At 45.3% G+C, this 12164-nt stretch overlaps 1 protein-coding gene across 6 annotated transcripts in view; it reads left to right on the forward strand.

The window, feature by feature from the left end:
- Positions 1-12164, forward strand: part of DAAM2 (dishevelled associated activator of morphogenesis 2) — a 119854-nt gene that overhangs the window by 81612 nt on the left and 26078 nt on the right. For all 6 annotated transcript variants that reach the window (XM_030315434.1, XM_030315432.1, XM_030315437.1 and 3 more), the window contains 6 exons: positions 671-737; positions 2191-2308; positions 4308-4446; positions 7868-7926; positions 8062-8246; positions 8845-9144. In XM_030315434.1, the coding sequence (XP_030171294.1) occupies positions 671-737; positions 2191-2308; positions 4308-4446; positions 7868-7926; positions 8062-8246; positions 8845-9144 (868 nt within the window). The remainder of the gene's footprint in view (positions 1-670; positions 738-2190; positions 2309-4307; positions 4447-7867; positions 7927-8061; positions 8247-8844; positions 9145-12164) is intronic.

Below are 12164 nucleotides of genomic sequence, written 5' to 3' on the forward strand. Positions count from 1 at the left end.
AGTCCAGATAAAGGTCCTTGTTGATGAAAGGGTGCAATTAAATTCCTATATGTTCCCAGTGAACTCTGTCCCCTCTGGTTCTGTCCCATTGATATAGACTATTTTGTTGTCCTGGGTCTTAAGGGAAACAGGATAGATCCTTTTGAATTGGAGTTAGGGAGTGGTTGGGGTAGAAAATGAGAGAGTTTGGCTTTGAGAGCTCATGGGGACAGTATGAGAACACTGGTGATGGCAGGGCAGTGGTCCTTGACTAGGGGCAATTTTACTCCCAGAGGACATTTGGCTATGCCTGGAGACATTTTTGAAGGTGAGGGCTGCTACTGGCGTCTAGGGGGTAGAGATCAGAAATGCTGTTGAACCTTCTACATCTCACAAATAAGCTTCCCACAACCAAGGATAATCTAGCCGCAGATGTCAATAGTGCCCAAACTGAGCAAGATTGATCCTAGGGTAATGGGACCCTGGGCTGGCCTCCCTGAGGAAGGGACATGGGATTCTATTAAAGAGGAGAGTGTTGGCCTACAGAAAGGTGGCTTCTGTCTGGTTTTTCCTTGTCCTCACTGAATGAAGCTTTCAGATTTACTTGGTTGGGGGCTCAATGGGACTTAACCCTCAACCACAGATGTCATGGAGGTAATATCTAGTCTCTCTGTCCCCCCATCCTATCTAGGCATTTAGACTTCTTCGAGATGGTCCGGAATGAGGATGACTTGGAACTAGCCAGAAGGTTTGACATGGTGAGGAGCCTGAAGGGATGGGGTGACTGCAGGGTGGGGGGTCCCAGATGACCCCACAAGCATCTTCTCTGGATCCTGTGCTGTGATAGGTCCAGTGTTGGCTGGCTTCCCTGGTGAGTGGCCCCCATGGCTAAGTCCTACTTCTGGAGCCCAGCAGTGTGTTGGCTCTGTGGGGCCTCACCTGGTAGGGCATCTCCCCTGCTGGGAGATCGCAACCCCCAAAGGAAAGAGAGCCAGTTCCTACGCATGATTAGTCTCAAATGCCTCTCCTGGGCTTTTCTCCCTGCCTTCCAGCAACTTCCCTGAGTCACCTTTCCCCATCACTAACCAGATCATGCTTCACCAACCAAATTGACTTTTTATTTAGGCCTCAGTAATCCTGAAAATACACAGTTTGGCTGCTTAAATAATGTATTAGAAAAGCTCTACCCAAATAGAAACCTACTTCTGGTGGTGCAGCAGTCACCAGGCCCCATCCCGTTATATTGTCACAAAAGCCCTGATTCACAGATAAGCAGACTGAGATTAGCTTGCCTGCTGCCACACAGTGAGAGAGTAGATCTTGGATCTGAACCCCAGTTGTGTGCAGCTATTCTACATGGTTCTTGAATTGTGTATGCCCATTTCTCTTAGTTTAACTAATAGTTCTCAGCCAGGAGTGACTTTGCTCCCTCCTCCCCCTGTGGACGTTGGCAACGTCTGGAGACATTTTTCGTTATCGCGACTGGTGTGAGGTGGATGCCGCTGGCATTTGATAGGTTTTGGCCAGGAATGTTGCAGAACAGCCTACAGGGAACAGGACAGCTCCCTACAACAAAGAATGATCCAGTTCAAGATGCCAATAGTGCTGAGGTTGAGAAATCCTGCTTCATATAATTAGGACATCTTCCTCCTCCTTTTCGCTGAATCTCTCTCTCTCTCTCTTTAATATTTATTTATTTTTGAGAAAGAGAGAGAGAGAGAGAGAGCAGGAGTGAGCAGAGAGAGAGGGAGACACAGAATCTGAAGCAGGCTCCAGGCTCTGAGCTGTCAGCACAGAGCCTGACACAGGGCTCGAACTCACAAACCATGAGATCGTGACCTGAGCCAAAGTGGGACACTTAACCAACTGAGACACCCAGGTACCCCAGTCTCTCGATTTTTTTTAAGTTTATTTATTTTTGAGAGAGGGGAGCGGGGGGGGGGGCAATCCCAAGTAGGCTCCATGCTACCAGCACAGAGTCTGACAGGGGGCTTGAACCCATGAACCGTGAGATCATGACTTGAGCCAAAATCAAGAGTTGGACACCTGAGCCACCCAGGCACCTCTCTATGCGTCTCTTTTTAAGCCTGGGCCAGAAGCAGGAGAAGGAGCATTGTCCTGGGGAATGGGGTGCAGTGGATAGAAGCAGGGTTTTCTCCCCTCTTCTGCTGCTTGCCCCCTCCCCATTCACTGTTCCCTCCACTCCCTCAGGTCCACATCGACACCAAGAGTGCTTCTCAAATGTTCGAGCTGATCCACAAGAAGCTAAAGCACACGGAGGCCTATCCCTGCTTGCTGTCTGTCCTGCACCACTGCCTGCAGATGCCCTGTGAGTAGCCCACACTTGCCACTTCCTCAGCCGGCCTGAGCCTTGGCTGGGGACAGGTTGAGACAGGGTGTCAGGACGTCCTTGGCTTGGTGAGTCTGCCTGGGTCTCCCTCCGCACATGCCCCTGGGAGGCTTGGCCACAGGACTCAGGCCCTTTCTCTTGCCTCCCTCTTTGAGGTCAGGACATCCTCTGTCACCCAGGGGAGATGCTGGGGTCTGGCCCTGAGCAATGCTAACGTCCTGGTCTAGCAAGCAGTAGCTTGATCGTTGCAAAATCAAATAGCTCTGGCTGTTAGCTAACGGCAGGTGAGCGGTCAGTCCTTTTGGGGAGCTCCAAAAAAGAAGTTTTGTGGTTGGGGGAGTAACACAGATATACACTGAGCATGCCTGTTTTCAGGGTTTATCAGCTCCTCCATCTAGGCGTTGTGAGCTCCACTTTACCACACTTGTCCCTGCTTCTCTTTACAAATATCAAATGTCAGCATCTAAGCTTAGCAGATCCTAAGCTCTTAAGATCCAGGGGTGCACAGTGACTTAATAAATCACACACAATCACTAATAGCCACCCCAGCATGAAATTTGAAATGAGCTATAACTGTACCATTTGGTATTTAAGCTCTTCACAAAATTGAATATTTGGAAGGCTAGCGTGGCCAAACTTCATGATCTAGGCTGACTCTCCAGTGCTGATGATGCTGGCATTGGTGTTCATGGTGATGGTGGCAATAACTACAGCTTACTAAGTGCCACCTCTGGGCCATGTGTGATGCGAGGTTCTCTGGCACAGTGTCTCTAAGCATCAAAACGATTTAAGGAGTGTACATTATTATATCCGATCCACGGTGTATGAACTTGAGGCTGGGTGAGTCTGTGCATATGACAGAATTTTTGTTTCTTTGGGGTCATAGCTTTAGATGAAACATGTTCTACTTCTCTGAGCCAGTAACCTGGCTTTACCCTGCTTTCCTGGGTGAAAGGCCAATGTAAAACTATACCACTTTGCAATTCCTGTGGCAGTGAAGTGATGGAAAGGAAAATGGCCACAGTGGCCTAGACCAGGGAGCTATCCATTGTCCAAAGCTCAGTCGAGAGATCTTTGTGGAAGACATAGGAAGTCCCTGAGAAACCCAACTTCTCCTCACGAGTTTTTGTGTGTGGTGTTCCATGGGCAATGCAGAGGGTCTCTTTTGCCTCCAAATGGGGCTTTGCAGACATGACCTTCTAACTCGTAAGCTTGTGGTTTGACTTTGAGGTCAGGATCATGCTGGTTGATCTCCCTTGGTGGTCAGTTGAGACAAAGTACTTGGGCTCAAGAACTGAGGAAGAGAGGCTTGTGGCTAGCGCATGAAAAGAAAGGCCATGTCCCACCAGATCATGATGACAGGGGATAGGAGTGGGGCCCTGTGAGATCAGGCACCATGTGCAAGCCTTTGCCTTCATAGTTCAGGGTCACCTTCACCAAGAAATCTGCCTGGATTCCATTAGCACTGTTCCAACCCACTCTGTCTCTCAGTGCATGCCTGTAATTAGTTTCCATTCATCTTTCACTGTAGAACAACAGCACAGATAATCCTAAAACCTTTTCTTTTTTTAAATTTCCCTGGAGACTTCATTATTTAGCAGGTAATATTTTGGAGCAGATTTACTTTCTGAAAGGTGCTTTTTTAAGATAATGTAAAAGGCAATTTGCATTCCCAAGGCATAGGCTACTCAGGGTACCTACAGGGAAGGAAGGCAGCCAGGTAGCACTTCAGGGAGTAGAAAAATATGTCTAGAGCATTGACACTTTTATAGTCAGTTGCAGATCATCAAGAAACGACCAGATTTGTGAGTCTCCATCATCAGCATCAGCAGCATCAGTGCCTCCCCCATCAGACTGGGAGCTTGCCAAGGGAGGGAGAGGGCATGCCTCACCAGCCCGGGCCCAGGCAGTGACTCTGGGGCCTGGCCTCAGGGGAGCTCCCAGGCTCAGTAAAGATATGATGCCTATTGTTCCTCAGACAAGCGGAATGGTGGCTACTTCCAGCAGTGGCAGCTCCTGGACCGCATCCTTCAGCAGATTGTCCTCCAGGATGAGAGGGGTGTGGACCCTGACCTGGCTCCCTTGGAGAACTTCAACGTCAAGAACATCGTCAACATGTGAGCAGTGACCAGCTCCTACCTGTCTTCCTCCTCCTTCCCCATCTCTCTCCTGCTTGGAGTCTCACCAGTGAAACCTCTACTCCCTCTCTCAAACCACATACCTCCAAATGCTCCTTAAGCAGCATTGTCCAACAGAACTCTCTGAGATAATGGAAATGTTCTATATCGGCACTGTGCAAACATGGCCACTGAGCACTTGCCATGTGGATAGTGTGGCTGAGGAACTGAATTAAAATTTTTATTTCGGTTTAATTAAATTCGGATAGCCATATGACATGGTTAGACTATCACATTGAATAGCACAGATTTATAAGGGGTGTGCTCAACTTTTAATGATCCATTGCATGGAGTGGATAGAGGAAGAATTTAAACATATAAACTATGGGGCGCCTGGGTGGCTCAGTCAGTTAGGCGTCCAGCTTCGGCTGAGGTCATGATCTCATGGCTTGTGGGTTTGAATCCCACATTGGGCCCTGTGCTGACAGCGTGGAGCTTGGAGCCTGCCTCAGATTCTGTGTCTCCTTCTCTGCCTGTCCATCCCCCACTTGTACTCTGTGTCTCTGTCTTTCAAAAATTAATAAACATTAAAAATTTTTAATAAACAACCATATTAACTATGGCCTATGGGCTAACTCCAATCCTCCTGCTTCCTTCAGTATGACCCATGAGCTAAGAATGGTTTTTACATTTTAAAAGTTTTTAAAAACAAACAAGAATATGTGACAGAGACTGTACCTGGTATGCAAAACCTAAAATATTTATTCTGATCCTTTAGAGAAAGTTTGCTGACCACTAAGAGCATGGCAATTTAACTAAGGCTATTGGACAAGGATGTCAGAGCCTAAGGTCATCTGGCTTATCTTTGACGCTGTGTATAGATAAACACAGAGAACCAAGTTTAAAGTCACATCAATTAATGACAGATGTGATGTTAACACAGTTTTTTTCATTTTAAACTTTTACTTTCTTTTTTCAAGTGTTTATTTTAATTTCCAGTTAACCTGCAGTGTAATATTCGTTTCAGGTGTGCAATGTAGTGATTCAACACTTCCATACATCACCTGGTGCTTCTCATGACAGGTGAGACAGGTGAGGAGTGACAGGTGCACTCCTTAATCCCCATCACCTGTTTCACACATGCGCCCACCCATCTCCCCTCTGGTAACCATCAGTTTGTACTCTATAGTTAAGAGTCTCTCTTAACTCTCTGTTTTACCTTTTGCTCATTTGCTTTGTTTTTAAAATTTCATATATGAGTGAAATCATCTGGTATTTGTCTTTCTCTGACTTATTTCCTTAGCATGATACTGTCTACCTCCATCCATGTCATTGCAAATGGGAAGATTTCATTCATTTTATGGCTAAGTTGTACAATGGAATATGTGTGTGCATACATATACATATATATCTCACATCTTTATCCGTTCATCAATCGATGGACCTGGGCTGCTTCTATATCTTGGCTACTGTAGATAATGCTGCTGTAAATGAAAGTCTGAGCCAGTTGCCCTTTAAAGAGATAAACCGGCTCTCAAGGATTCATTATATCACATTCCAAGGCCAGGTGGAAAATGATTTTTGAACTATTCATGCTACTGTTTTCTTTTGTACAAGTAGTTGGATATTGATGTGGTTAATCCTACCTGGTATGCTGGACAAATGCAACTAGCAAAGTAATCAAAATGTAGCTTCATTCTTATTTTTGTTTTTGTTTTCTATTAATTCTTTACACTATTTAGTGGGGGAAGCTTTTCCTCTGCCAGAGGATGAAAATGCCTCAGCTCCAATAAAGTTTTTGCTTTTTCTTGGGCAGTGGAAGTCCTAAGATCATTTTAAGCCACCAATATAGTCTCCAATCTGCACCTAGAAGAACTGGTCCCAGATGTGAAGAACCATGTGAATTCTAGATTTGATTTAGCCTTTAGCCTTAAACCTCTCTCTTCCTCTCTCTTCCTTCCAGCTGGGGCTGGAAGCTGCAGTGGAAAGGATATGTGTGATGATTGGCTTTCTTTCTCTGTTTCTCTTCTAATAACCCTTTCCACACACCACTTTTCTGTTAGCTAACTAGTTTCTAACCTCGATAAGGCAGTGTGGGGGCAGGAAGCAGAAGGGCACAAGGTCTTTCTTGATCAGGTAACTAAGTGAACAGGCTTTCTATTCTCTGGCCTTAGAACATGGGTAAAGACATGAATTATTTCTGGATCTTCTACTTCTTTGCTGCATGCCTCTCACTATAAAACCCTGGTCACTGGCCATTTAAGGTTTTTTGTTTCTTTCTTTTTGCCCCCTGGGGCTGGTTGGTACCATCCCTTCAGTCACCTCCTGATTCACTGGCAATCCAATGCACAATGGCACAGTGTTGAAGTATCCAATTTTCTGCTATATGGACATCTTGGACAGGACTTAAAATGACATCAGCCCAGTTTCCCCATGATGCTCACATTTGGTCCTTGAGGAACCCTCATGCAATCTCTGTACCAAAAAACTCTAGGAGTGCTGGCTGGTCCCAGCACAGCACCACTCTCCTGGTTAATGTTTCCTCATTCTTTGGACCTGCCTGGCACCAAGTCATACCCAAGTCTACCATACCTGCCTCCCAACGTCAGGGAATGTGAGCCCAAACTCTCTGAGTGGGTCCAAAAAAGCCACCGGATGGTGGTGAAGGAGGTAGCACCCCCAAGAAAGACAGCAATGGCTTTTTCCAAAGACATCTCTTCACAAATTATGTCCCTTTTCATACTCTGCCCCCTCTTAGATCTTGATCTGGTGAAGAAAGCCAAGATTCATGATTTTCATATTTTCAGAGTTACAAAAAAAATGATTATTGGTATCTCACCTCTACTACACTTTGGTGTCCAGGTAATAGCTTTAACCCCTGTTACAAGAATTTGACATGAGTGAGGAGCATCTGTGATTTCGATACATCCCTCTTCACCCTCAGCATATACATCCTGTGTTGCTGGGATGGGCAATTTCTCTTGTTCTTACAGGTTGGTCTTTGGAAGTCTGGAGCATGGTAAGGCTAACATTTTTATCTATCTCAGTGCAAAAAAATTATTTTTACAAAGAGATACAAGTCATTAGAAAACTAAAGGAAGCCTGAGATTTAGTCCCAGTTCTACCATTAGTCAAGCTATTGTCTTCATATCTGGTCTCAAGAGCTTCAACTGTATCATGAAGTGGTTGAATCATAAGTTATCTAAGGGGCCTTTCAGTTTTCACAATCCATGGAGAGACACATGAGCACTGGGAAAGCTGGGGACCTGGAGAAACATCTGGAGATTCAAAATCCTAGCTTCCTTGATGTGGCTGGACAGACTGGAGATCAGGGAACCAGTGTGGGCAATAGGAAGATGGTATGTCTTCTGGGAACTTGTGAGCCAACAGTCAACAGACCCTTCCCTGTACTCCCCACCAGGCTCATCAATGAGAATGAAGTGAAACAGTGGCGAGATCAGGCAGAAAAGTTCCGGAAAGGTAAGGGGCTCTGCCTAAAGCCACTGCACGCTCCACTGAAACTCTTCCCTGCCCAGCCCAGGAGCTGTTAGAGGCAGACACGCACATATGCATATTCTCTCTTCCGTTTCCTCTCTGGTTCCACCCCCATCCCAGAACACATGGAGCTGGTGAGCAGGCTGGAGAGAAAGGAGCGAGAATGTGAGACAAAGACATTGGAGAAGGAAGAGATGATGCGGACACTGAACAAGATGAAGGACAAACTGGCCCGAGAGTCCCAGGAGCTGCGCCAGGCTCGAGGACAAGTGGCAGAGCTGGTGGCCCAACTCAGTGAAATCTCAGTATGTAGACATCCTCCTCTCCTTTTACATATTGAGCTGAGGACTTCAGGATGTTGTGGGAAGAGCAGGTGTGAGGAAGGGCCAAGGATCCCATTATGAAGAAGTGAGAGGAGGACCCTGGGTCAGGACAGAGTAGATCTCTGAGGCTATAAGGGTGGCTACTTGCATTAATTAGAAAAAAAATGCTTTATCCCCTGGGTGAAAAGAGCATTTCCCCTTTCCTTGTCCCAGGAAGTAGAACGCATAGTGCAGGTACTATTTTGCCCCCACCCCCAACCCGTGCAGCTGGATGCCCCTGTGCAGGCAATAGCCTACACAACTATATGCATTATTCTTGCTGTTGCATTGTGATAACTGTGACTTTTTCCAGTGTCATGTATATGTGTTTTACCTATGTGTGTGTGTCTGTATTTGTGATGTGTGTGTTGGATGTTTGGGTCACAGAGAGGAAATGGGGGAGGGAAAAATGTGTGTGGGAGGTGAGAGCAGGATTGGGGTCTGCTATAGATGAAGAATAAGGAGAGGAATAGTGTGGTGGGGACCTGAAAGGCATCATTGCTGATGAATGTGTCCTTTTTATTTTTCTGTTTCCCCACAGACAGGACCTGTATCTTCCCCACCACCCCCTGGGGGTCCACTTACCTTGTCTTCCTCGATGACAACCAGTGACCTGCCTCCACCCCCGCCCCCTCTACCTTTCGCCTGCTGCCCCCCACCGCCACCACCACCTCTTCCACCTGGTGGGCCTCCCACTCCCCCTGGTGCCCCGCCTTGCTTCAGCATGGGCCTGCCTCTCCCTCCGGACCCCTGCCCCAGCAGTGATATCCCACTCAGGAAGAAGTGTGTCCCCCAGCCTTCTCATCCACTGAAGTCCTTCAACTGGGTCAAGCTTAATGAGGTAAACAACAAAGAAGAGATCAGTAGGCCCATTCTCCCATGGCCAATGCCAGTCAGCCCCATGGATTGCCTTCCCGTTGTTTGTAGATCCCCTGTCCTGGGTTCATTTTTTTGGTGGGGATAAGGGGGTAGTGGATGCAGAAGATGGGATTGCTGATGGCAGTCAGCTTACCATCCACTGGAAAGAACATCTACACTGGTATGAGGAGGCATGAATGTGCTAAGGCTCAGGTTGGTAAAGCCATCTACAGATGGAATTTGTGTGTGCTGAGGGTTAATGGAGTGATATAGATACCAGAGCATGGGCCAACCAGGGTTGCTTTCTAGACAACACAATGGCTGGGCTAGAGTTTTAAGGATAGGGTCTATTTGAGGAAAAGGGTGGAAAGATCTTGGGCCAAGGTCTAGAGATGGTAAAGATCAGGGCAGTGTGTTCAAAGGACTGAAACTGTGAGGCCATGGCAGGGGAAGTGATAGCTCCCTTGCCATGAACAGTTTGATGTCAAGATGTAGCCATTTTGGCATCCTCATGGGGGAAGGTAAACATACTGAGTACTTTTCTAGACTTCTAAGTAGTGAGAGACCCTCATGAATATTATCCACCAATAATCACCAATCCCAGATCACGTGTGGGAGTTGATTCCTCTGTTGGACTCACATGAGCATGGAGGAGAGGTGCCCTGGTTGCATTAGACAGTTAGTAATTTAAGGCCAGTTCCAGCCTGGGTCAAGCCCTGCCTCTGGTTCTATACTAAGTGCTATTAAGAGGACCTGTGGCTTTGTCCATGAGGTTTAACTGGGCTCAGTTAGCCTGACTCATATGCATACTTCGGCAGCAGCCATGCAGACATCATTTTAGAGCTGGGACAAGTGTATGCCCTCTAGCCTTGTTGTCTCAGCCTTTTGGTCTAACTCTTGGAGAATTCATAACTGTACCTTCCTATGCAAGCTTAAATGAGCTCAGATGGAGACTCAAGTGGGAAGAGATGTGAGATTGTGAAGTAGGTGGCCAGCTATTTGTTAGCTGACTCTCCTAACGGTAGACCAGCTAGCCAGTCAGTCTGAGGACTGCTTTGTGTAAAGCTTTTTGCAGGGGGCTATGATGGATAATAATAAAAGGTGAGAAAAAACACTGCCCTGTAAGAGCTTTGGACCTGGAAAAGTAGGAATTTTGTTTAAAGAAACACCTAGAGATCCCAGAGAGGGATTGAAGGGGAGGTTCTAACCTCTAAACCAAGTGTGGCTCTAACTAACTGCGACCGGTGTAAATCACTCACTTTGTACCTCAGTTTTGCTCGTCTGTGAGATTTCTAGGATTCCTTTTACCTCTGGTTTTATAATGGAGGTGGAAAGACAAAGCATGAATATAGCCCATTCATAGTCTCCTGGGCCTCTGATAACATCTCCAGTCTAAGCTGGTAAAATTTTAGAGACACCTGTTAGAGTTTTGAAGCCACATGGTTGACGTTTGTGACAACTGTACCGCACAGCTGTGCCCTGTGGGCACTTCTCCATGGTCATGAGGCAGACAAACAGCTATGAAGAACCAAAGACCATACACAGGTTGTGTGGAAATGTTCAGTGTTCATGAACAGAAATAATATATATACTTTTTGGGGGGGTAAAAAAATATTTTTTTTGTTGTTTCCTGTACTTAGAATTATAATTTGAAGGGTTTTTTTTTTTTTGGCTTCCTTAAAAAAAACCTTTTAAATGTTTTAACTGAAGTATAGTTGACACACAATATTACATTAGTTTCAGGTGTCCAACGTAGTGGTTTGACAACTCTGTCCATTATGCTATGGTATGATATATCTATTTTCAATGTTCTCAGGAACCTCCGTACTGGTTCCCACAGTGGCTGTGCCAGTTTGCATTCCCACCAACAGTGCAAGAGGGTTCCTTTTTCTCTGCATCTTCACCAACCCTTGCTTCTTCTTGTCTTTCTGATTCTAACCATTCTGACAGGTGTGAGGTGATATCTCATTGTAGTTTTGATTTGTATTTCCCTGATGATCAGTGGGTTTGAGCATCTTTCCATGTGTCTGTTGACCATCTACAGGTCTTCTTTGGAAAAATGTCCATTCAGGTCCTCTGCCCATTTTTTAGTTGTATTACTTGTGGAGTTTTTTTGGTGTTGAGTTGTATAGGTTCTTTATATATTTTAGATATTAACCCTTTATTGAATGTATCATTTGCAAATATCTTTTCCCATTCTGTAGGTTCCCTTTTGGTATAATTTTAAAATTTTAGATAAGATTTTATAAGATTATAAATATCTTATAAATAAGATAATTATAAGATTTTAAAAAGGTAATGAAAAGTTGATTAGGCACCTCAGCCATTAAGGAAGACAGACAAGGCAACTAATATTTTTGCAACATTTTCATCAAGTAGAGCTTTGCACTTAGGATTTTCTCTGGGGTCCAGTAATAATAAAGTCTATATAAATTCCTCAGGGGCCCCAAGTAGTCCAGAGTTTTATTCCTAGACTGGAAAGTACAAGTCTGATGGAATAAGGAATAGAAAGGATTTGCAGGAGTTGTCAACATTTCTCAGCAGGGGTGACTGGAGGGGCATTGAACAGTATCTGTGAACCTATTATCCCAGTTCCAAGCTTTTAATCATGTGACCAGGAGTTATTTCATCATTTTGGCTTCAGGTTCCTAATCTGTAAAATGGGAGTAATTATGACATCTATATCAAAGGATTGTTATGAGGATCAATTGATATATAAAGTACTTGGAACAGTGACACATAGAAATTCATAATAATAAAAATAATCTTAGGTTATGAGTGGCACTACCATGCATGCTTTAAGTGTGTTATCTCACTTAATCCTTACTTCAACTCAGTCAGCAAGCATCATTGAGACTGTGCTTCCTTTTATGTGAAATAAAAAGAGAATAGTACCCCTCTACTTTCCAACACTCCTGCATAGCGGTGAGGCTGGGAGTGCAAGCTGGCTTGGTCTGTCTGACCCCAGATGCTCAGTGAGAGAAACACCCTGAAAAGTGTTTT

The sequence above is a fragment of the Lynx canadensis genome, chromosome B2, assembly GCF_007474595.2.
Source record: "Lynx canadensis isolate LIC74 chromosome B2, mLynCan4.pri.v2, whole genome shotgun sequence".
Lineage (NCBI taxonomy): Eukaryota > Metazoa > Chordata > Mammalia > Carnivora > Felidae > Lynx > Lynx canadensis.